The 25,017-nt window shown below is 49.5% G+C and overlaps 2 protein-coding genes across 5 annotated transcripts; both read right to left on the bottom strand.

Annotated features, from left to right (window-relative positions):
* Positions 1–198: 198 nt before the first annotated feature.
* LOC143838728 (C-type lectin lectoxin-Thr1-like) lies at positions 199–22,355 on the bottom strand. Of its 4 annotated transcripts, none has more exons than XM_077340523.1 (6): positions 21,913–22,355; positions 5,592–5,670; positions 3,693–3,781; positions 2,656–2,790; positions 2,454–2,568; positions 199–1,282 (listed from the first exon to the last, which is right to left on the bottom strand). In XM_077340523.1, the coding sequence occupies exons 2-6, from the start codon at positions 5,647–5,649 to the stop codon at positions 1,212–1,214; spliced, it is 468 nt and encodes a 155-aa protein (XP_077196638.1). In that variant the 5' UTR covers positions 5,650–5,670; positions 21,913–22,355; the 3' UTR covers positions 199–1,211. The 4 variants fall into 4 exon arrangements, with proteins under 4 accessions (XP_077196638.1, XP_077196636.1, XP_077196635.1 ...); XM_077340521.1 differs by having other exon boundaries at positions 21,938–22,353; XM_077340520.1 differs by lacking the exon at positions 21,913–22,355 and adding an exon at positions 8,266–8,594.
* LOC143838726 (C-type lectin lectoxin-Thr1-like) lies at positions 15,755–24,461 on the bottom strand. Its single transcript, XM_077340516.1, has 6 exons — positions 24,334–24,461; positions 20,917–20,995; positions 19,256–19,344; positions 18,213–18,347; positions 18,011–18,125; positions 15,755–16,839 (listed from the first exon to the last, which is right to left on the bottom strand). Exons 2-6 carry the CDS (start codon positions 20,972–20,974, stop codon positions 16,769–16,771), a joined length of 468 nt encoding a protein of 155 aa, XP_077196631.1. The 5' UTR covers positions 20,975–20,995; positions 24,334–24,461; the 3' UTR covers positions 15,755–16,768.
* Between the last annotated feature and the right edge of the window lie 556 nt (positions 24,462–25,017).

The following is a 25,017-nucleotide window of genomic DNA, read 5'->3' as shown; positions in this document are numbered from 1 at the left end:
ACTGCACAGCGTTGGCTCTAAATGCCATACAATCCATCTTTCAGAACAGTCATTTTCTGCAGGGATCTCTGTAACGCGGAGACCTGCAGTGGTCATTCTGGAGCTCTCCAACCAGCACCTTGAGACGCGCAGCACTTAGGAAGGATGAAGGTGCATCCTTGGAGAAAAATCAGGCAGAGATGAGTCCAGAGAGCCCTGGGAAGCGAGACAGTTTATTGAAATGCCTTTGCCTTCTCACTGGAAATGAATGTTACTTGCAGGTGGATCACATTAAGTGGCTTTTGCATTTTAGGACAAGGGCTCATAGCACAGAGATCGCCCCCCCCTTCCAATGCTTTTCCGGGTGCCCACAGAGTACGGTGTGTATGCCCGCCCCACCAGTGCTTTAGGCACTAGGGGTGCCAACTCCGGGGTGAGAATTTCCTGGAGATATTGGGGGTGGAGTCTAGGGAGGACAAAGACTGAGGGGGGGGGGGCACTTCAGCAAAATATGTCCTCAACTTCAGTAGGGGATGATGCCCTCGAGTCTACCCTCCAAGGGGAAGTGGAGATCCGTGGTCCTTCCAGGTGCTCCCCAGGTGCCACATGGAACTTTGCAACCCTGTTTGGGGATTGAAAAGGGGGCTGGATCAGGATCAAGACCTGGCAACACTTTAAAATCCCTTTCCAATTGCAATGGAGACGATCTCTGTGCACTGAATTTGCTTCTGGGATAAAGGCAGATTGCTAAAAATACTTGGAGATATTAGGGGCGGAGCCTGAGGTGGGTGGGGCTTATGGAGGGGAGGGACCTCATCAGGGATATGATGTCATGGACTCGGCCCTCCAGGGGAACTGCTCTCTGTAGCTTGGAGATGATTCTAAAAGTAGGTGATCTCCAGGCCCCACCAGGTAGTTGGGAACCCCAGAGAAAGGGCTTTCTGAGGAAACATCTCTCCCCACCCTTAATATGTTTTTGAAAGATTAAGTGTTGATTGGCAGTTTTCAAGGGGAAAATGCCGGAGAGCTCCTGGGTTTGGCAGCAGTAACATTTCACCCTCCTCCCCATTCCCAGACATTCCCTCCCTGGGAAATGAGTTTTACACCCCTGCTGTCAAAGGTGGGGGGCTAATCCAGGGGGAGAGACCAGGGGGGGAGACCAGGAGAAGCAGAGGCGTCCTAAACTGTCCGGCCCATTCCTGTCTGTGCTGCATCCCTGTTCCCCGCTCTTCTTAGGTCGCCACTTGTTTGCAGACATAGGGCTGCTTTCTGAGACAGTTATCATCGTGCAAACGGGTGTAATCTGCAAAGCAATTAAAAACACAAGGCCGGGTCATTTCTTCCAGTTTTACACTTTGACTGTTTCTGCACTAGCGATGTCTTTTGGATTTGCATTTTTAAAGGGCTGGCTTTTTTGTCCGTTTCCGCACCAAAATTTGCTTCTTCGGGCGCAGACCCAAATCGCCGCCCTCCCCCTCCACTTGCCCAGCAGCAAAGGAATCCTTTCAAGCAGGGTCTAAGAGGGTCTCAACCGGGAGGGTAGAAGGCTCCCTAGGCACGTATAGTTGACTGCTCTCTGCCCTCCAGCTGACAGGGCTGAAGATGGAAAAGGAGCTGGCACAAATCATGGCTTGTGTGATGCCTAATGAGGCCCTACTGAGAGACTGAAGGATACAGGCATGGCATGGCCAAGGGGTGTGGCCATACCAGTTCAAGGGGATGGGTTTGATTTGATGGCAAAAACTATGAGAAGATGGCTTCTCCTTCAGTCACCCAGTAAGAACGTAAGAGCATCAGAGAAGCCCTGTTGGGTCAGGCCAGTGGCCCCTCCAGTCCAACACTCTGTGTCACATAAGAACATAAGAGAAGCCATGATGGATCAGGCCTCTGGACCCTTCAGTCCAATTCTCTGTGTCACACAGTGGCCAAAAACCAGGTGCCTTCAGGAAGTCCACCAGCAGGGCCAGAACTCCAGGAGCCCTCCCACTGTGGACCCCCAAGCACCAAGAAGACAGAGCATCCCTGCTCCAGACATAAGAACATCAGAGAAGCCATGTTGGGTCAGGCCAGTGTCCCCTCCAGTCCAACACTCTGTGTAACACAGTGACCAAGAACCAGGTGCCCTCAGGAGTTCCACCAGCAGGGCCAGAACTTCAGAAGCCCTCCCACTGTGGCTCGCCAAGCTCCAAGTATATAAACCTTCATTGCCCAAGACACAGCATTTCCTCTATATCTTGTGCCTTACAGCCACTGGTGAAGCTCTGCCCCATGACTCTCCAATCTCCTCTTGAAGCTGTCTACGCAGGTAGCTGCCACGACTTCCTGCCGCGGTGAATCCCACAGGTCAACGTCTCTAGGGATGACGATGCACTTCCTTTTATCGGTTCTAAACCTTCTGCTCATTAAATTCCCGGTGTGCCCGCAGGTTCTCGCACTGCCACGTGCCCCCCTTTTGTGGCTCCTGTGGCTCTTACCGTTCTTGTATATCAACATGACACAGTACTCAATAAAAAAGAAGTTGTCTGGTTCTCCGTCGTCCCAGGGCTGGTAGCTGATGGAGGTGTGGTCCACCCACTGCCACCGTCGATCCTGCCAGGAGAGAGGGAGGCGGTCGGTCTGCACTGGGGACGGGGACTGGGGCTGCTGGGACGAAAAGGCCTTGGGTTCTAAACTCACCTTATTGGGCGAATACATTCCGATCCAGACGTCCTCATATCGTTGGATGAATTTGCGAATGTACTGGGAAAGATGACTCATTTCTTCCTGGCTGTGGATGGAGGCCAGGTGACCCCCCAGTTTATGGCATTCAACCTAAACGTTGATCAAGAAAAATGCCTATTTTATTTCCCAGGCAGGAGAGCTGGATGCTTCATGAGGGGACGGCGGGAAGGACATGGCTCAAGTCCCTGCCTGAAATGTGTGCGACACACTTTCGGAGTCAATCTGCCAGGCAGTTCCTGTCCTGCAGCGCCCAGCCTAGCCTGTTCCCGTTACATCTCGGAGGTTAAGCAGGGTCTGGTCGGAGGAGTCACTGGATGGGAGACTACCCAGGACGTCCAGGATGGCCACGGAGAGGCAGAGAATGGCCAGCCACCTCAGTTCCTCTCTTGCCCTAGCCTGGATGATGCAGACCAGCCTGTCCTCATGGAATCCTAGAGTTGGAAGGGACCTCCCGGGTCATCTAGTCCAACCCCCTGCACTGTGCAGGACACTCACAACCCTCTCGCTCATCCCCTGTCACCTGCCACCCCCTTGAACCTTCCCAGAATCAGCCTCTCAGTCAGATGGCTTTCCAGCCTCTGTATAGAAATATCCAAAGATGGAGAACCCACCACCTCCCGAGGAAGCCTGTTCCACTGAGGAACCGCTCTGACTGTCAGGAACTTCTTCCGGAGGTTGAGATGGAATTCCTTTTGAACTAATTTCATTCCATCAACTCTTACTCTTCCTCTTCCTCTTCCAACACTCCAGGAATTCCCCAACTCAATGCTGGGAAACCCATGAGGGTGGGGAAACATGAGGGTGGGGAAACAGCAGGGAGCTCTTGGCCCGTTGTGAGTTTCGGGTTGCCAGCATGAGCTACAATGAGCAACTTGCAGGCCGAGCTCGTTTGCAAGCTGTTCCGCACCACAGCAAATGGAGAGCTCCCTTCCCAACCCCACCACCATGGATCTCGCCCTGCCCTCGGTTTTGTCCTGAGACAGACTTCTCACCTCTGCATCTGTCCACGTCAGCTTCTCGTTGAAGAGGCCATAGCAGTGACCTTTGTAGAACGTCCAGTCCTTCTGGCAAGATTTGGCTTCTGCATGGAGTTGGGGAGAAGACGATCCCTGTTAGAGGCCGGGTTAGAGGGAGACAGCCCTTCGGTCATAAGAACAGAAGGGAAGCCATGTTGGGTCAGGCCAGTGGCCCCTCCAGGCCCACACTCTGGGCCACACAGTGGGCAAAACCCAGGTGCCCTCAGGAGGTCCACCAACAAGGCCAGAACTCCAGAACCCCCACACAGTTGCCTGCCCCACACATAAGAACAGAAGGGAAGCCCTGTTGGGTCAGGCTAGTGGCCCATCCAAGCCAACACTCTGTGTCCTGCAGTGGGCAAAATCCAGGGGCCCTCAGGAGGTCCCCCAGAGGGGCCACAATTGCAGAAACCCTCCTACTGTGGCCCCCCAAGCACCAAGACAGAGCATCCCTGTCTCAGAGAGAATGTTCCATCTATAATTTGTGGCTATTAGCCACTAATGGACATCTCCTCCATACATTTATTAAGTCCTCTCTTGAAGCTGACTTTGCTTGTAGCCACCTAAGGATGCCAGCCTCCAGGTGGGGCCTGAGGCTCCCCTGGAATTACAGCTCCTCTCCAGATTACCAAGCTCAGTTCCCCTGGAGAAAAGAGATGCTTTGCAGGGTGTACTCTCTGGCTTTGAACCCCACTGAGGTCCCTGTTCCCCTCAGGCTGTATCCCCAAATCTCTCATGAGTTTCCTAGCTGGGATTTGGCAACCTGCAGCCACGGCCCCTTCCTGCAGGAGGGAATTCCACACATGAATGACGCTTTGGCTGAAGCAGGACTGCCTTGGATCTGTTCTTAGCCTTCTGCTTAGAATCCCCCGGCTGAACCTCCCGGCCAGGTCAGAGGGAACTGGCGTCCCAAGAAGGTGGACGCTCCCCTGGGTCTTGGGCTCTTGGGCATAGGCCGGGGGGGTTCCAGGCCATGTGGCTGTGATCTGGCAATTTTAGGCCCTGACCTTTCACCAGTAACCGTGGCTGGCATCTTCAGTGGTAAGATGGGCAACACCCATTTTGGCACAGAGAGATTTTCATCTTGCTGCGTCCCCAGGAGTGTGCCTATTTCCAACACCCAGGTGACTCTGGGAACGGAAGCTTTCAACCGTTTGTTGTGTTTTACCAGCTTTGACTGGTTAGCCAGCCGCAACCTTTTCCTGCACAGAAAAGAGCAAGCCGCTGGGGGCATCTAGATCACTGCAATGTTCTCTATGTGGGGCTACCCCTGAGAAGTGTTCACAGGCTTCAATTTATGCCGAATTCTGCAGCCAGGTGTTGACTAAACGGGCTTGTCAAGGCCCTGTTCCTTCCGTCTTGGCCCGTCTACACTGGGTCTACACTGCATTCCCACCCACAATCCAAGATGCTGGTGCTGTCCTTGAAAGCCCTTCTGGCTCGGGACCACCTGAAGGACCACCTGCTCCTTTACGAACCCATCTTGCTGCTGCAGTCATGTCCGAAGGCCCTGCTTCAGAGAGCTGAGGCTGGACTTCTTGGTCTTACCATCAGGTCACAGCTGAATTCAGGTGACTCCTCTTCCTCTCCCCACCTCCTGGTAGGGTTTTCTGGCCAAGAGGCATCCAGAGGGGGTTTCCTGATCCTGCAGAGTGACCCTGGATTCCTTGCTGGGCCCCCTTCCAAATATTAAGAAGGGCTGATCCTGCTTACCTGAGCCTAGGTATCTCAGCACCTGATTTTCACTAGTAGGATGTCTCTAGAAAACTCTTCACGCCAGGAATGAAAGCCGCAGCCTTCCCCTATCCATCGCCCTGGGGAGCTGACCTTCAGCGAGCCACTCCCTCCCAACCTGAAGGTCACCTCTGCACTCACCTTTCAGGAACAGGCAGACAACAAGGAAGCCATGAAAGGTGAGGCTGAAGGGCACCATTAGTCCCGTTTTTGGTTTCCCCTGGGAAGAGAACACACGTGAGGAGAATGTGACTGAACCAGAGGAGAGAAGAGCAGCCAGGAACACGCAGGATCCCCAGATTTCTCCCTCCCAAACTATTTCCTCTTCCCCTTCCTGGAAAGAACGGTTTCTAATGTTTTTGTTGTTGTTGTTGTTTTTTGGGAGGGGGTTTTTCTCCCCCATGCACGTTTTATTCTAGTTCTTCCCCCCCCCTGCTCTCCAGTCTGTTCATGGCCCCACTCTAGATTTATGCATCCACAGACGGGACCGTGTTGAGAATTAGATATGCTGATTAGACACAGGAGCAGCCTGTTTCTTCCCAGTCAGTTACATGTTACAGCCTTACTGGTCTGGCGGTCCTGCAATGGCAGCTGGGTGTGCCACTGGTCCTGGATCTGATATCCTCCTAATTGTGAGATTCATTTCCCTGCCGGCAGCTGAAACAGAACTCTCAGCTAGGAGGACGCTGGATCTCATCCCACAGGGAAGCAGCTCTAGTCTCTACTGGGGTCTCCGATCTTCTTGAGCTTGCAGCCATCTTTGGAAATCTGCCACAATATGCTAAGCTCAGCCACAAAATGGCTGCTCTAGGAGGCGAGGCCAAGCACAAAAGAGCTGCTGCCGCTTACCTTCAGTCACACACTGAAGATCCTTGTGCTGTAGTGGCTGCTGCTGCCAAAGCAACGGTTTTAAATATCTGCACAGCCAATCAAATCTACAATAGCCAGTCAGAAGCCTTGCCATGCAAAGGCCCCACCTACTTTCAAAAGCACTTGGGCAGGTGCCAGGTAAGGTGTCTGCAGACATGTTGGGGACCCCTGGTCTATGCCCACTCAGCTTTTTCTGCAGCTGGGCATAGGATTCCCTCTTTTCAACGCATTATCATCCTAGATGGTCCCCCACCAATTATTCTTAATTCTAGAACATGGAGAAATGTCCTGGAGAAATGAAATTTCTAAGCAATGATTATCCAGCAGCCCTCACAGTCATGGGCTCTTTGTGGAATGGGATGCGATTGGTTGGATCACCAGTTCGCTTTGGTGACCCGGCCTGGGCACACGACCAATCAGACCCCACGTAACTTGCCTGAGATTGCAAAGGCAAGGAGCCTTGCCCAAGTCTTGCAAGGGAGGGCCATGGCTTCCTCAACTGGGCCGATCCATCTTCCTCTTTTCCTCACACGATTGTTTGTGCTGGTGACTCTCATCTTCTCATAATGTGACCAAAGTTCGAGAGCATCAGCAGAGTCATTCTAGCTTCCAGGGTGGGTTCAGACTTGATTGGGTCAAGAATCCAGATGGGTATCTTTTCAGTGGTCTACGGTAGCCCTAACATTTCAAAGGCCTCCATTCTCTTTCTTCATGGTCCAACGTTCACACCCACACATAGTACTGGAGCACACTTTGAAAGCCCTAACTTGCTTGTGGTCAACACCCATCCTAAAACTCGAGTAGCATTTTTAGCACCAACCTGAGTGTCCTTTTGCCTTCTGATTTACAGTTTTCAGCCTCCCCTTGGTCTGGTGACTGAGCCAACAAATTAAAAAAAAACATATCTCAATTTCCTTTTCCCCCTTTAAATAGTGTTTACTTTAGAAAAAGGGACCCAAAGAAAGAGGGAAGGAGGGACTCCATAGCAAATCATGGCTGAACAAGATGGGTTAGGTTGAATATAGAGGTTGAATATAGAGTCCATTGCTGTCTTGTTTTATTGTTTGATAGGGCAAATTACAGGGTTTTTATTGTATTTTAATGTTTTATCATGTGAACCGCAAGACCTGTCAGGGAGTGGCGGTATACAGATAGATAGATAGATAGAGATAGATAGATAGATAGATAGATAGATAGATAGATAGATAGATAGATAGATAGATAGATAGATAGATAGATAGATAGATAGATAGATAGATAGAGATAGATAGATAGATAGATAGATAGATAGATAGATAGATAGATAGATAGATAGATAGATAGATAGATAGATAGATAGATAGATAGATAGATAGATAGATAGATAGATAGATAGATAGATAGATAGATAGATAGATAGATAGATAGATATCAAAAATCACGATAACTACCAAATATAAAATCGGAAGAAATTTTTCTCCCCAGCACCTTTTCATTAAAATCTCCAAAATCTTCTCTACAAAATATAATGTTTCTTGCTTCAGGCATTTTAAATTTCAAATTTAAATTTCTAATTTCATAACTAATATGTTTTACTGTCCATTCCTTATTGCACATTTCTTCTTTTCTATGTATTTGGCACAGCTTCCAATTGAAAATAAGGATTTTTTGAGCCCAAAATCTTTTTTCCCCCCCACCTTCATGTTCCAAACTTGTTCTCATTCTGTTTCTGCAATATAATACATTTGTGTGCAATACAATACATTTCAATACAATTTTTAAACTGTGTCTCCTTCTAGGTTGACCTGCTGCTTAAAAACATCTAGCAAGTTCAGTTTTGTTATCATCAGCTTTAAAGTTGTTCCATTCTTTCTACCTTGACAGTATCCTATTTTTTTTTTTTTGGAGAGGTGACCAAAATCATACTCACCTACCCCCCCCCCCCCAGCTCCAACTTGTACCTTACCAGTTCTGCGTAGAGAGACTTTTTGCTTTCTGATTCTCAGATTCTCTTAGGGTGGCATTTTCCAGCATTGCTGAACTGCTAAATAGGAAAGTCACTGCTTGATCAGGAACTGTATTGCCTGAGGGAGTTTCTGTACGTTCCATGTAACTAAAAGTTCTTGGTCTCTGAAACATGGAGAAATTTCCTGGTGAAGTCAAAGTTCTGAGCAATTAAACCTAAGATGAGGAGATAGTCATGAGCATTTAGGTGGTGTACAAAGTTACCTGTGTAACTTTATTTTAAATGAATACATTTCAAGTCATAACCGAATGACGATGATGCCTCATGGGTTTTTGAAGGAAAGGGGCATTCAGAGATGATCTTATGTTGCTTGGCTTTGTATGATGATGATAATAATATCCATTCAGTCGTGTCCGACCCTCGGCGATTCTATAGGAAAGTCTCTGCCATGCGCCCCTGTCTCTGACTGCTTCTTTCGGTTGGCTCATGCTTATCCCTGGGTCGGCTTTGATCGTGTCGAGCCAGCGGATCCTTTGGCGACCACGTTCCCTTTTGCCGCTGACCGTGCCGAGTATTAATGATTTCTCCAACGAGTTTGATCTCATGATGTGTCCAAAGTAAGCGAGCTTCAGCCGTAATATCTTGCCTTCCAATGACCTAGTTAGAATCATAGAATCATAGAATCCTAGAGTTGGAAGGGGCCATACAGGCCATCTAGTCCAACCCCCTGCTCAACGCAGGATCAGCCCTAAGCATCCTAAAGCAGTTGGTTTGCTCCTCTCTAAAACCGTCTTGTTGGTAACTTTGGCTGTCCGTGGGATTCGCAGCCTTCGTCTCCAACACCATAATTTGAAAGCATCTATTCCCTCCTGTCTTCCTTCTTCAGGGTCTGGCATAGCAACCCTGAACTTCTGTGGTGGTTTCTCATCCAAATACTGACCAGGGCCAACTCTGCTTAAGTGTCCAAGATCGGACAAGATTCAGCAAGCCTGAGCCAGCCAGGGCAGGGCTATTGATATGATGCTGAGGAAGAATTGAATGTGTCCGATTCCGTGAACTCACGGTGACCCACATCAAGGGCCTTCCAGGGCAAGTAGGAAGCAGAGATGGTTGGCCACGGCCTTCCTCGGCATGGTCTTCTTTGGTGGTCTCCTTTCCTAGTAGCCACCCTGCTTAACTTCCAACTTGGGTGACCCCCAACAAGGGAATTTCTGTTAGCCTTTGTCTGTTTAGCAAGAGTCAGCAGAGAGAGAGAGAGAGAGAGAGAGAGAGAGAGAGAGAGAGAGAGAGAGAGAGAGAGAGAGAGAGATCCATCTTTTACTCCAAACATGTAACATCTAAGCTGTACAGCTCCATTATGAGCTATAGGAAGCTTTGCATTTCTTTGTTTTATTTCCAGCTTTCCCCTACCCCGTTAACCTAGTGAAATAGTCTTTTTTATACTTCAGTACTCCCCTCGTCTGGTCTCCTCATTTAAATATTAACTCTGCTAACTAATATTACTTTCAAACAAAATAGCCAACATGAGGTTATGTTGGCCCAGAAGCTTTTTTCTCTGTAAGTTTATTTTTTTATCAGATCTGGCAGTGAAGTCAAAACTAGGACAGAGTAAGAGGAAGCTTTTTTCTTTGCAAAAGTAATTTTTGCATTTTTCCTTTTGGAGATCGTCCTGAGCCTTTTTTTGCGAAGAAGACAGATTGCATTTTTGCACTGGAATTGCTAAGCAACTATGAGCCCCCACTGAGTGTAGGTCATCTAGTCCAACCCTTTGCACAATGCAGGCCAGCCAAAATGGGAGAGAGCAAGAAGAGAGATGCGCTGGTGCCTGCTACAAACAGGAAAGTAGGTGGATGGGTTCCCAAGATAACCTATGCAATGCAATCTCTCCCCACTAAGTGCTTCTAAGTACATTAGTTGGGGATTTAAAGGGTTAAATGCATTGGGAATGCAAGGTCTAGATTATATACCTTGAAGAAAATGAGAAAGCCCAAGAATATGAACAGTTTAAAATGGATAATTAGGCAGCTCTCCGAATAATTGCAAGATTCTGAGACAAGACTCCACTTAACTGTGAAAACAGCCAAAGAGTTGTGGACAAAATTTGAAGAAAGATATCAGTCTAATTCTGTAATGTCCCAAAGGCTTCTCTATGTAAAGTTCTTGACCACAAAACTTGGAGGGACAAGACTTACATAAATATTTAAACCTGCCTTTGGAATATGCAGACAGGCTTCAGGAAAGTGGACATGATCTTAAAGATGACTTAATAATGTTATACTTGCATCTCTACCTAAGAAATATGAAGGCCGCATACACCATTTGATGTGCATTGATAAATTAACTGTTCGATATGCTCTTGAATATCTGCCTTAAAGTGATATAAAAATGTTGCTAAATAAGAAAGAGATTGTTACCATTGTCGTAAACTGGATCACAAACGTAATGGCTGCAGGAGTTATTTAATGCAGAAAAACAAAGAGCAGCCAGATTCAAATGTTTAGGGCCGCATTTTGCATAAAGCTCTTAAAGCTGAAAAGAACAAATAGGGAAAAAAAGGGCACATATTATCTCTGTCTGTGAATCGGCTGTGCGGAACTGGAAGGAACAGTTCTGTTTTTGAAACTGAATTAAGTTGGTGTTTGGATTCCGGATCAGAATTTGTGTTGGCTAATGACAAAAGAGAGCCTCTTGTGGCGCAGAGTGGTAAAGCAGCTGACATGTGGTCTGAAAGCTCTGCCCATGAGGCTGGGAGTTCGATCCCAGCAGCCGGCTCAAGGTTGACTCAGCCTTCCATCCTTCCAGGTCGGTAAAATCGGGTCGGGGGTAAATGGTAATGACTGGGGAAGGCACTGGCAAACCACCCCGTATTGAGTCTGCCATGAAAATGCTGGAGGGCATCACCCCCAGGGTCAGACATGACCCAGTGCTTGCACAGGGGATACCTTTACCTTTACCTTTACCTTTACCTTTACCTTTACCTTTACCTTTACCTTTACCTTTACCTTTACCTTTACCTTTAATGACAAAAGACTGTTTAGCTCGTTTAAGGAATGCTCTGAATCTATGTATTCAGTGGATGATCAGAAAATAAAGGATGAAGGGAAAGGTACTATAATATTTCAAGCAAAAATAATCAGTGGCGATATTGTGGACTATACAATATCAGAGGCATTCTATATACCACCAGCGAAATTAAATGAGACCTCCGTAAAAAGACTTGCAAGAAAGGGTTTTGAATGTCACATGAAAGGCTTTTTTAGGATTCTATTGTAGCTTAGGCATTTAAACCTACAGAAAGAGGAGACCTTTATTTTTTCAATGCTGAGACGAAAGACTGATCAGAAAGATCAGCAAATACTACCTGATGTGAACAAGGACATTTGCAGGAATAGAAACCGGGCAATAGAAACTTCGATTCTGTTAAGAAGTCTCTGTGTGATGTTGGCGATAAGACTATGGGGTGTGAAATGTCCAGGAATGGCTATGAAATCTGCCTGAAAGAAAAGGGAAAAAAGACCTTCCATGTGCAGCAATAATGCGAACTCTCAGAACAAGGAATAAAAGCCTCAGGAGAAATTCCATGTTGACCTGATCAGTCCACTGACACCATCTGCTGGAAAACCAAGATATATTCTCACAGTGATGGATAATGGAACAAAATATGCATGTGTATATGGAGAATCATAGAATCACAGAGCTGGAAGGCACCTCCAGGGTCATCTAGTCTAGATGGCCAGGATAGCCCCTTCCCTAACCCTAACCCATTCTGGGATTCTCTGAGTCTAGTTCAGCAGCGGAAGGGGCTGCCTGAGGAGGTGGGGAGCTCCCCCTCACTGGCCGTCTTCAAGCAGCGGATGGACAGATCCTTATCCTGGATGCTTGAGGCTGATCCTGCCCTGAGCAGGGGGTGGGACTAGATGGCCTCTGTGGCCCCTTCCCACTCTAGGATTCTAGGAGTCTAGTTCAGCAGTGGAAGGGGCTGCCTCAGGAGGTGGGGAGCTCCCCCTCACTGGCCGTCTTCAAGCAGTGGCTGGACAGATCCTTCTCCTGGATGCTGGAGGCTGATCCTGCACTGAGCAGGGGGTGGGACTAGATGGCCGGGGTGGCCCCTTCCCACTCTAGGATTCTATGGGTCTAGTACAGCAGGGGAAGGGGCTGCCTCAGGAGGTGGGGAGCTCCCCCTCACTGGACGTCTTCAAGCAGTGGCTGGACAGATCCTTCTCCTGGATGCTTGAGGCTGATCCTGCCCTGAGCAGGGGGTGGACTAGATGGCCTGCAGGACCCCTTACCACTCAAGGATTCTATGGGTCTAGTTCAGCAGTGGAACGGGCTGCCTAAGGAGGTGGGGAGCTCCCCCCCACTGGCCATCTTCAAGCAAAGGTTGGAGACACATTTTTCTTGGATGCTTTAGGATGCTCTGGGCTGATCCTGCTTTGAGCAGGGGGTGAGACTAGATGGCCTTCGTGGACCCTTCCCACTCTAGGATTCTAGGAGTCTAGTTCAGCAGTGGAAGGGGCTGCCTCAGGAGGTGGGGAGCTCCCCCTCACTGGAGGTCTTCAAGCAGCGGCTGGACAGACCCTTCTCCTGGATGCTTCAGGCTGACCCTGCATTGCGCAGTGGGTGGGACTAGGTGACCTGGATGGCCCCTCCCACTCTAGGATTCTGGGAGTCTAGTTCAGCAGTGGAAGGGGCTGCCTAAGGAGGTGGGGAGCTCCCCCTCACTGGCCGTCTCCAAGCAGCGGCTGGACAGATCCTTCTCCTGGATGCTGGAGGCTGATCCTGCATTGAGCAGGGGGTGGGACTGGATGGCCTGTGTGGCCCCTTCCCACTCTAGGATTCTAGGAGTCTAGTTCAGCAGTGGAATGGGCTGCCTAAGGAGGTGGGGAACTCCCCCTCCCTGGCCGTCTTCAAGCAGTGGCTGGACAGATCCTTCTCCTGGATGCCTGAGGCTGATCCTGCATTGAGCAGGGGGTGGGACTGGATGGCCTGTGTGGCCCCTTCCTACTCTAGGATTCTAGGAGTCTAGTTCAGCAGTGGAATGGGCTGCCTAAGGAGGTGGGGAACTCCCCCTCCCTGGCCGTCTTCAAGCAGTGGCTGGACAGATCCTTCTCCTGGATGCTGGAGGCTGATCCTGCACTGAGCAGGGGGCGGGACTAGATGGCCTGCATGGCCCCTTCCCACTCTAGGATTCTAGGAGTCTAGTTCAGCAGCAGAAGGGGCTGCCTGAGGAGGTGGAGAGCTCCCCCTCACTGGCCGTCTCCAAGCAGCGGCTGGACAGATCCTTCTCCTGGATGCTGGAGGCTGATCCTGCACTGAGCAGGGGGCGGAACTAGATGGCCTGCATGGCCCCTCCCACTCTAGGATTCTGGGAGTCTAGTTCAGCAGCAGAAGGGGCTGCCTGAGGAGGTGGAGAGCTCCCCCTCACTGGCCGTCTTCAAGCAGTGGCTGGACAGATCCTTCTCCTGGATGCTGGAGGCTGATCCTGCACTGAGCAGGGGGTGGGACTAGATGGCCTGCATGGCCCCTCCCACTCTAGGATTCTAGGAGTCTAGTTCAGCAGCAGAAGGGGCTGCCTGAGGAGGTGGGGAGCTCCCCCTCACTGGCCGTCTTCAAGCAGTGGCTGGACAGATCCTTCTCCTGGATGCTGGAGGCTGATCCTGCACTGAGCAGGGGGTGGGACTAGATGGCCTGCATGGCCCCTCCCACTCTAGGATTCTAGGAGTCTAGTTCAGCAGCAGAAGGGGCTGCCTGAGGAGGTGGGGAGCTCCCCTCACTGGCCGTCTTCAAGCAGTGGCTGGACAGATCCTTCTCCTGGATGCTTGAGGCTGACCCTGCATTGCGCAGTGGGTGGGACTAGGTGGCCTGGTTGGCCCCTCCCACTCTATATCACTCAATACTGCCTTAGCACTATAGCTCTCAATCTAGAGTGTTCCAAAAAAGAGTCTGAGGAAACATTCGTAGTGTAAACTTGTGCACGATGGAAACAGCATTCTAGGAAGTACTCTGGATATTTTATAGAGAACAGCGGTGTGGAAGTGCAGCCAAGGGGCAAAAAATGGAAGAACCTGCTTTCCCTCAAAAGTGGTTTGTTAATCCAACGGAACAAAGTTTGTCTGAGCAGGAAAGTAAATTACGCTAAAAAGGGACCTTCTAAAATGACAGGAGAAATTCCCTTGGCAACCAGGGACAAGAACGGAATACGAAGCCAGTTTGCCAGTGGCCTGAGCAGAGGGACCAGGGAGGAACGAGTCGGGAGTCTGCTGGAGGGGGCCCGGTCAGAAGCCCTGGGCCCTGGGAGCTGCCCCACCTCCCTGTGTGCTGAAGGCAGCCCCACTTAGGACGTCTGTCTGTGTGTCGTGCAGGATCGACCCATCCGCAGTAAGGGCACCTACTCTTTCCGTTGGTTCCGGGGTAAGATCTTGAAAGCCAGCCTGGATAAGAGTGGTGGATTCTAATATGGAGATCTGGTTTTGATTCCCCACTCCTCCTCCAACAGGAGTGACATTGGGCCAGTCACAGTCCTGTTTTCTCAGTGCAGTTCTCTCAGAGCTCTCTTGGCCCCACCTACCTCACAGGGTATCTGTTGTGGGGAGAGGAATAGTATTTGTAAGCCCTTTTGGGACTCCTGTGAAAAGCGGGGTATAAAAGCACCTCTACTTCCACCTGCTTGCCCCCAGTCTACACACAGCTGTGCTTCAGCTCCTTATTAAAGTCTTCCCTAGGCAGCCATGTTGGATATTGGTCCAGTTACCCATTGGCACTGTGCCCCTCTTGGTGGCTCCTTCTGGGACTCTCTGTTCTATCAGCTAAATTTAGCAGTTCTCTTGGATAATTGTTCACACTCCTTAGCCCAAGATACGTTTCAATCGGCTAATTCATTCAAAGGCATCCTGACAAAGGCATCCTGTTCGCAGCATGAAAGATTCCATAGAATTCTTTCAGGGCTCTGAGCCCATTTTTAAAAACAGGAGTCTGATGGCCCCTTGTAGAAGGAAAAGGTGAAAAGTTCCCAGAGATTTGTAGAGTGGAACTTGGGGAGTGCGGAGAGACCACAGTGGAGTATCATGATGCAGAAGGAGAAGAGCTGGTTTTCTATACTCTGCTTTTCACTACCTGAAGGAGCTTTCAAAAGCAGCTTTCAAACATCTTTCTCTTCCTCACCCCACAATAGACACCCTGTAAGGTAGCTGAGGCTGAGAGAGCTCTAAGAGAACTGTGACTCGCTCAAGGTCACCCGGCTCACTGCATGTGAAAGAGGAGTAGGGAATCGTACCCATCCATCTCTCTCTAAGCACTGCACAGCGTTGGCTCTAAATGCCATACAATCCATCTTCCAGAACAGTCATTTTCTGCAGGGATCTCTGTAACGCGGAGACCTGCAGTGGTCATTCTGGAGCTCTCCAACCAGCACCTTGAGACGCGCAGCACTTAGGAAGGATGAAGGTGCATCCTTGGAGAAAAATCAGGCAGAGATGAGTCCAGAGAGCCCTGGGAAGCGAGACAGTTTATTGAAATGCCTTTGCCTTCTCACTGGAAATGAATGTTACTTGCAGGTGGATCACATTAAGTGGCTTTTGCATTTTAGGACAAGGGCTCATAGCACAGAGATCGCCCCCCCCTTCCAATGCTTTTCCGGGTGCCCACAGAGCACGGTGTGTATGCCCGCCCCACCAGTGCTTTAGGCACTAGGGGTGCCAACTCCGGGGTGAGAATTTCCTGGAGATATTGGGGGTGGAGTCTAGGGAGGACAAAGACTGAGGGGGGGGGGCACTTCAGCAAAATATGTCCTCAACTTCAGTAGGGGATGATGCCCTCGAGTCTACCCTCCAAGGGGAAGTGGAGATCCGTGGTCCTTCCAGGTGCTCCCCAGGTGCCACATGGAACTTTGCAACCTTGTTTGGGGATTGAAAAGGGGGCTGGATCAGGATCAAGACCTGGCAACACTTTAAAATCCCTTTCCAATTGCAATGGAGACGATCTCTGTGCACTGAATTTGCTTCTGGGATAAAGGCAGATTGCTAAAAATACTTGGAGATATTAGGGGCGGAGCCTGAGGTGGGTGGGGCTTATGGAGGGGAGGGACCTCATCAGGGATATGATGTCATGGACTCGGCCCTCCAGGGGAACTGCTCTCTGTAGCTTGGAGATGATTCTAAAAGTAGGTGATCTCCAGGCCCCACCAGGTAGTTGGGAACCCCAGAGAAAGGGCTTTCTGAGGAAACATCTCTCCCCACCCTTAATATGTTTTTGAAATATTAAGTGTTGATTGGCAGTTTTCAAGGGGAAAATGCCGGAGAGCTCCTGGGTTTGGCAGCAGTAACATTTCACCCTCCTCCCCATTCCCAGACATTCCCTCCCTGGGAAATGAGTTTCACGCCCCTGCTGTCAAAGGTGGGGGGCTAATCCAGGGGGAGAGACCAGGGGGGGAGACAAGGAGAAGCAGCGGCGTCTCAAACTGTCCGGCCCATTCCTGTCTGTGCTGCATCCCTGTTCCCCGCTCTCCTTAAGTCGCCCGTTGTTCGCAGACATAAGGCTGCTTTCTCCTACAGTTATTATCGTTCAAACGGGTGTAATCTGCAAAGCAATTAAAAACACAAGGCCGGGTCATTTCTTCCAGTTTTACACTTTGACTGTTTCTGCACTAGCGATGTCTTTTGGATTTGCATTTTTAAAGGGCTGGCTTTTTTGTCCGTTTCCGCACCAAAATTTGCTTCTTCGGGCGCAGACCCAAATCGCCGCCCTCCCCCTCCACTTGCCCTGCAGCAAAGGAATCCTTTCAAGCAGGGTCTAAGAGGGTCTCAACCGGGAGGGTAGAAGGCTCCCTAGGCACATATAGTTGACTGCTCTCTGCCCTCCAGCTGACAGGGCTGAAGACGGAAAAGGAGCTGGCACAAATCATGGCTTGTGTGATGCCTAATGAGGCCCTACTGAGAGACTGAAGGATACAGGCATGGCATGGCCAAGGGGTGTGGCCATACCAGTTCAAGGGGATGGGTTTGATTTGATGGCAAAAACTATGAGAAGATGGCTTCTCCTTCAGTCACCCAGTAAGAACGTAAGAGCATCAGAGAAGCCCTGTTGGGTCAGGCCAGTGGCCCCTCCAGTCCAACACTCTGTGTCACATAAGAACATAAGAGAAGCCATGATGGATCAGGCCTCTGGACCCTTCAGTCCAATTCTCTGTGTCACACAGTAGCCAAAAACCAGGTGCCTTCAGGAAGTCCACCAGCAGGGCCAGAACTCCAGGAGCCCTCCCACTGTGGACCCCCAAGCACCAAGAAGACAGAGCATCCCTGCTCCAGACATAAGAACATCAGAGAAGCCATGTTGGGTCAGGCCAGTGGCCCCTCCAGTCCAACACTCTGTGTCACACAGTGGCCAAGAACCAGGTGCCCTCAGGAGTTCCACCAGCAGGGCCAGAACTTCAGAAGCCCTCCCACTGTGGCTCGCCAAGCTCCAAGTATATAGACCTTCACTGCCCAAGACACAGCATTTCCTCTATATCTTGTGCCTTACAGCCACTGGTGAAGCTCTGCCCCATGACTCTCCAATCTCCTCTTGAAGCTGTCTACGCAGGTAGCTGCCACGACTTCCTGCCGCGGTGAATCCCACAGGTCAACGTCTCTAGGGATGACGATGCACTTCCTTTTATCGGTTCTAAACCTTCTGCTCATTAAATTCCCGGCGTGCCCGCAGGTTCTCGCACTGCCACGTGCCCCCCTTTTGTGGCTCCCGTGGCTCTTACCTTTCTTGTATAGCAACTCGACACAGTTCTCAAGAAATAAGAAGTTGTTTGGTTCTCCGTCGTCCCAGGGCAGGTAGGTGATGGGGGTGTGGTCCGCCCACTGCCACTGTTGATCCTGCCAGGAGAGAGGGAGGCGGTCGGTCTGCACTGGGGACAGGGACTGGGGCGGCTGGGATGAAAAGGCCTTGGGTTCTAAACTTACGTTATGGGGCGACATCATTCCGATCCAGATGTTCTCATATCCTTGGATGAATTTGCGAATGTACTGGGAAAGATGACTCATTTCTTCCGGGAAGTGGATGGAGGCCAGGCTACCCCCCAGGTTACGGCATTCACGCTAAACGTTGATCAAGAAAAATGCCTATTTTATTTCCCAGGCAGGAGAGCTGGATGCTTCATGAGGGGACGGCGGGAAGGACATGGCTCAAGTCCCTGCCTGAAATGTGTGCGACACACTTTCGGAGTCAATCTGCCAGGCAGGTCCTGTCCTGCAGCGCCCAGCCTAGCCTGTTCCCGTTACATCTCGGAGGTTAAGCAGGGTCTGGCCGGAGGAGTCACTGGATGGGAGACTACCCAGGACGTCCAGGGTGGCCACGGAAAGGCAGAGAATGGCCAGCCACCTCAGTTCCTCTCTTGCCCTAGCCTGGATGATGCAGACAAGCCTGTCCTCATGGAATCCTAGAGTTGGAAGGGACCTCCCGGGTCATCTAGTCCAACCCCCTGCACTATGCAGGACACTCACAACCCTCTCGCTCATCCCCTGTCACCTGCCACCCCCTTGAGCCTTCCCAAAATCAGCCTCTCAGTCAGATGGCTTTCCAGCCTCTGTATAGAAATCTCCAAAGATGGAGAACCCACCACCTCCCGAGGAAGCCTGTTCCACTGAGGAACCGCTCTGACTGTCAGGAACTTCTTCCGGAGGTTGAGATGGAATTCCTTTTGAACTAATTTCATTCCATCAACTCTTACTCTTCCTCTTCCTCTTCCTCTTCCAACACTCCAGGAATTCCCCAACTCAATGCTGGCAAACCCATGAGGGTGGGGAAACATGAGGGTGGGGAAACAGCAGGGAGCTCTTGGCCCGTTGTGAGTTTCAGGTTGCCAGCATGAGCTACAATGAGCAACTTGCAGGCCGAGCTCGTTGGCAAGCTGTTCCGCACCACAGCAAATGGAGAGCTCCCTTCCCAACCCCACCACCATGGATCTCGCCCTGCCCTCGGTTTTGTCCTGAGACAGACTTCTCACCTGTGCATCTGACCACATCAGCTTCTCGTTGAAGAGGCCATAGCAGTGACCTTTGTAGAACGTCCAGTCCTTCTGGCAAGATTTGGCTTCTGCATGGAGTTGGGGAGAAGACGATCCCTGTTAGAGGCCGGGTTAGAGGGAGACAGCCCTTCGGTCATAAGAACAGAAGGGAAGCCATGTTGGGTCAGGCCAGTGGCCCCTCCAGGCCCACACTCTGGGCCACACAGTGGGCAAAACCCAGGTGCCCTCAGGAGGTCCACCAACAAGGCCAGAACTCCAGAACCCCCACACAGTTGCCTGCCCCACACATAAGAACAGAAGGGAAGCCCTGTTGGGTCAGGCTAGTGGCCCATCCAAGCCAACACTCTGTGTCCTGCAGTGGGCAAAACCCAGGGGCCCTCAGGAGGAATTACAGCTCCTCTCCAGATTACCAAGCTCAGTTCCCCTGGAGAAAAGAGATGCTTTGCAGGGTGGACTCTCTGGCTTTGAACCCCACTGAGGTCCCTGTTCCCCTCAGGCTGTATCCCCAAATCTCTCATGAGTTTCCTAGCTGGGATTTGGCAACCTGCAGCCACGGCCCCTTCCTGCAGCAGGGAATTCCACACATGAATGATGCTTTGGCTGAAGCAGGACTGCCTTGGATCTGTTCTTAGCTTTCTGCTTAGAATCCCCCGGCTGAACCTCCCGGCCAGGTCAGAGGGAACTGGCGTCCCAAGAAGGTGGACGCTCCCCTGGGTCTTGGGCTCTTGGGCACAGGCCATGTGGCTGTGATCTGGCAATTTTAGGCCCTGACCTTTCACCAGTAACCGTGGCTGGCATCTTCAGTGGTAAGATGGGCAACACCCATTTTGGCACAGAGAGATTTTCATCTTGCTGCGTCCCCAGGAGTGTGCCTATTTCCAACACCCAGGTGACTCTGGGAACGGAAGCTTTCAACCGTTTGTTGTGTTTTACCAGCTTTGACTGGTTAGCCAGCCGCAACCTTTTCCTGCACAGAAAAGAGCAAGCCGCTGGGGGCATCTAGATCACTGCAATGTTCTCTATGTGGGGCTACCCCTGAGAAGTGTTCACAGGCTTCAATTTATGCCGAATTCTGCAGCCAGGTGTTGACTAAACGGGCTTGTCAAGGCCCTGTTCCTTCCGTCTGGGCCCGTCTACACTGGGTCTACACTGCATTCCCACCCACAATCCAAGATGCTGGTGCTGTCCTTGAAAGCCCTTGTGGCTCGGGACCACCTGAAGGACCACCTGCTCCTTTACGAACCCATCTTGCTGCTGCAGTCATGTCCGAAGGCCCTGCTTCAGAGAGCTGAGGCTGGACTTCTTGGTCTTACCATCAGGTCACAGCTGAATTCAGGTGACTCCTCTTCCTCTCCCCACCTCCTGGTAGGGTTTTCTGGGCAAGAGGCGTCCAGAGGGGGTTTCCTGACCCTGCAGAGTGACCCTGGATTCCTTGCTGGGCCCCCTTCCAAATATTAAGAAGGGCTGATCCTGCTTACCTGAGCCTAGGTATCTCAGCACCTGATTTTCACTAGTAGGATGTCTCTAGAGAACTCTTCACGCCAGGAATGAAAGCCGCAGCCTTCCCCTATCCATCGCCCTGGGGAGCTGACCTTCAGCGAGCCACTCCCTCCCAACCTGAAGGTCACCTCTGCACTCACCTTTCAGGAACAGGCAGACAACAAGGAAGCCATGAAAGGTGAGGCTGAAGGGCACCATGAGTCCCGTTTTTGGTTTCCCCTGGGAAGAGAACACACGTGAGGAGAATGTGACTGAACCAGAGGAGAGAAGAGCAGCCAGGAACACGCAGGATCCCCAGATTTCTCCCTCCCAAACTATTTCCTCTTCCCCTTCCTGGAAAGAACGGTTTCTAATGTTTTTGTTGTTGTTGTTGTTTTTTGGGAGGGGGGTTTTCTCCCCCATGCACGTTTTATTCTAGTTCTTCCCCCCCCCCTGCTCTCCAGTCTGTTCATGGCCCCACTCTAGATTTATGCATCCACAGACGGGACCGTGTTGAGAATTAGATATGCTGATTAGACACAGGAGCAGCCTGTTTCTTCCCAGTCAGTTACATGTTACAGCCTTACTGGTCTGGCGGTCCTGCAATGGCAGCTGGGTGTGCCACTGGCCCTGGATCTGATATCCTCCTAATTGTGAGATTCATTTCCCTGCCGGCAGCTGAAACAGAACTCTCAGCTAGGAGGATGCTGGATCTCATCCCACAGGGAAGCAGCTCTAGTCTCTACTGGGGTCTCCGATCTTCTTGAGCTTGCAGCCATCTTTGGAAATCTGCCACAATATGCTAAGCTCAGCCACAAAATGGCTGCTCTAGGAGGCGAGGGCAAGCACAAAAGAGCTGCTGCCGCTTACCTTCAGTCACACACTGAAGATCCTTGTGCTGTAGTGGCTGCTGCTGCCAAAGCAACGGTTTTAAAAATCTGCACAGCCAATCAAATCTACAATAGCCAATCAGAAGCCTTGCCGTGCAAAGGCCCCACCTACTTTCAAAAGCACTTGGGCAGGTGCCAGGTAAGGTGTCTGCAGACATGTTGGGGACCCCTGGTCTATGCCCACTCAGCTTTTTCTGCAGCTGGGCATAGGATTCCCTCTTTTCAACGCATTATCATCCTAGATGGTCCCCCACCAATTATTCTTACCTTACCAAGGTCTTCCTATTCTTACCTTACCAAGGTCTTCCTGGAAGGGCAGGGTCCAGAATCACTCAGGATTCTCAGCTGGATCTCACCTGTCTAAGCAATGTAGTCCTGCTACTTGACAAAACTCAGAATAGCGCTCCTTAAAATCTCATCATTTGTATTACCAATGAGTTAATAAATGGAAGGAGGACCTTATAACCAAGGAGCGGTATCTGAGTGGAACAGGCTTCCTTGGGAGGTGGTGGGTTCTCCTTCTCTGGAAGTTTTTAAGCAGAGGCTGGATAGTCATCTGACAGAAAGGCTGATTTTATCTTAGGCAGATGGTGAGTGGGTGGGCAGGAAGGGATGTGCCAGGGCTTGTCTCTTGTGGCCCTTCCTGGCATCCCCAGGGAATTGCTGATTGCTACTGTGGGATGGGAGGTGAATTTCCTCCAGTCAGGCTGGATTTTGGAGATTTTTTTGGGTGGGGGGATCACTTGGGCATGAAATGGGGGTCACCGTGGGTGGACAGGTATCTGTAAATTCCTGCATTGTGCAGGGGGTTGGACTAGATGGCCCTGGAGGTCCCTTCCAACTCTATGGTTCTATGAATGTCACCCTGGCAGGTCTTGTTACTGTCTAAATACCCAAGATATTCACAGCCATCTATTCTGTAAAGTTCACTGAATGGGAGTTTTGTGTCACGAGGAAATTTCTTTCTGTTCCCAATTTAATGAGCTTCAGTTATTCTTGGTGCCTTTGAGCACTATCGTAACATCTTGATTCTAGAACATGGAGAAATGTCCTGGAGAAATGAAATTTCTAAGCAATGATTATCCAGCAGCCCTCACAGTCATGGGCTCTTTGTGGAATGGGATGCGATTGGTTGGATCACCAGTTCGCTTTGGTGACCCGGCCTTGGCACACGACCAATCAGACCCCACGTAACTTGCCTGAGATTGCAAAGGCAAGGAGCCTTGCCCAAGTCTTGCAAGGGAGGGCCATGGCTTCCTCAACTGGGCTGATCCATCTTCCTCTTTTCCTCACACGATTGTTTGTGCTGGTGACTCTCATCTTCTCATAATGTGACCAAAGTTCGAGAGCATCAGCAGAGTCATTCTAGCTTCCAGGGTGGGTTCAGACTTGATTGGGTCAAGAATCCAGATGGGTATCTTTTCAGTGGTCTACGGTAGCCCTAACATTTCAAAGGCCTCCATTCTCTTTCTTCATGGTCCAACGTTCACACCCACACATAGTGCTGGAGCACACTTTGAAAGCCCTAACTTGCTTGTGGTCAACACCCATCCTAGAACTCGAGTAGCATTTTTAGCACCAACCTGAGTGTCCTTTTGCCTTCTGATTTACAGTTTTCAGCCTCCCCTTGGGCTGGTGACTGAGCCAACAAATTTAAAAAAAACATATCTCAATTTCCTTTTCCCCCTTTAAATAGTGTTTACTTTAGAAAAAGGGACCCAAAGAAAGAGGGAAGGAGGGGCTCCATAGCAAATCATGGCTGAACAAGATGGGTTAGGTTGAATATAGCGGTTGAATATAGAGTCCATTGCTGTCTTGTTTTATTGTTTGATAGGGCAAATTACAGGGTTTTTATTGTATTTTAATGTTTTATCATGTGAACCGCAAGACCTGTCAGGGAGTGGCGGTATACAGATAGATAGATAGATAGATAGATAGATAGATAGATAGATAGATAGATAGATAGATAGATAGATAGATAGATAGATAGATAGATAGATAGATAGATAGATAGATAGATAGATAGATAGATAGATAGATAGATAGATAGATAGATAGATAGATAGATAGATAGATAGATAGATAGATAGATAGATAGATAGATAGATAGATAGATAGATAGATAGATAGATAGATAGATAGATAGATATCAAAAATCACGATAACTACCAAATATAAAATCGGAAGAAATTTTTCTCCCCAGCACCTTTTCATTAAAATCTCCAAAATCTTCTCTACAAAATATAATGTTTCTTGCTTCAGGCATTTTAAATTTCAAATTTAAATTTCTAATTTCATAACTAATATGTTTTACTGTCCATTCCTTATTGCACATTTCTTCTTTTCTATGTATTTGGCACAGCTTCCAATTGAAAATAAGGATTTTTTGAGCCCAAAATCTTTTTTTCCCCCTACCTTCATGTTCCAAACTTGTTCTCATTCTGTTTCTGCAATATAATACATTTGTGTGCAATACGATACATTTCAATACAATTTTTAAACTGTGTCTCCTTCTAGGTTTACCTGCTGCTTAAAAACATCTAGCAAGTTCAGTTTTGTTATCATCAGCTTTAAAGTTGTTCCATTCCTTCCACCTTGACAGTATCCTATTTTTTTTTTTTTGGGAGAGGTGACCAAAATCATACTCACCTACCCCCCCCCCCCCCCCAGCTCCAACTTGTACCTTACCAGTTCTGCGTAGAGAGACTTTTTGCTTTCTGATTCTCAGATTCTCTTAGGGTGGCATTTTCCAGCATTGCTGAACTGCTAAATAGGAAAGTCACTCCTTGATCAGGAACTGTATTGCCTGAGGGAGTTTCTGTACGTTCCATGTAACTAAAAGTTCTTGGTCTCTGAAACATGGAGAAATTTCCTGGTGAAGTCAAAGTTCTGAGCAATTAAACCTAAGATGAGGAGATAGTCATGAGCATTTAGGTGGTGTACAAAGTTACCTGTGTAACTTTATTTTAAATGAATACATTTCAAGTCATAACCGAATGACGACGATGCCTCATGGGTTTTTGAAGGGAAGGGGCATTCAGAGATGATCTTATGTTGCTTGGCTTTGTATGATGATGATAATAATATCCATTCAGTCGTGTCCGACCCTTGGTGATTCTATAGGAAAGTCTTTGCCATGCGTCTCTGTCTCTGACTGCTTCTTTCAGTTGGTTCATGGTCATCCCTGTGTCGGCTTTGATCGTGTCGAGCCAGCGGATCCTTTGGCGACCACGTTCCCTTTTGCCGCTGACCGTGCCGAGTATTAATGATTTCTCCAACGAGTTTGATCTCATGATGTGTCCAAAGTAAGTGAGCTTCAGCCATAATATCTTGCCTTCCAATGACCTAGTTAGAATCATAGAATCATAGAAT

Source organism: Paroedura picta, chromosome 5 (assembly GCF_049243985.1).
Source record: "Paroedura picta isolate Pp20150507F chromosome 5, Ppicta_v3.0, whole genome shotgun sequence".
Classification (NCBI taxonomy): Eukaryota; Metazoa; Chordata; class Lepidosauria; order Squamata; family Gekkonidae; genus Paroedura; species Paroedura picta.
The sequence above is the reverse complement of the archived record's forward strand: the minus strand, read 5'-3'. Positions and strand labels throughout refer to the sequence as shown.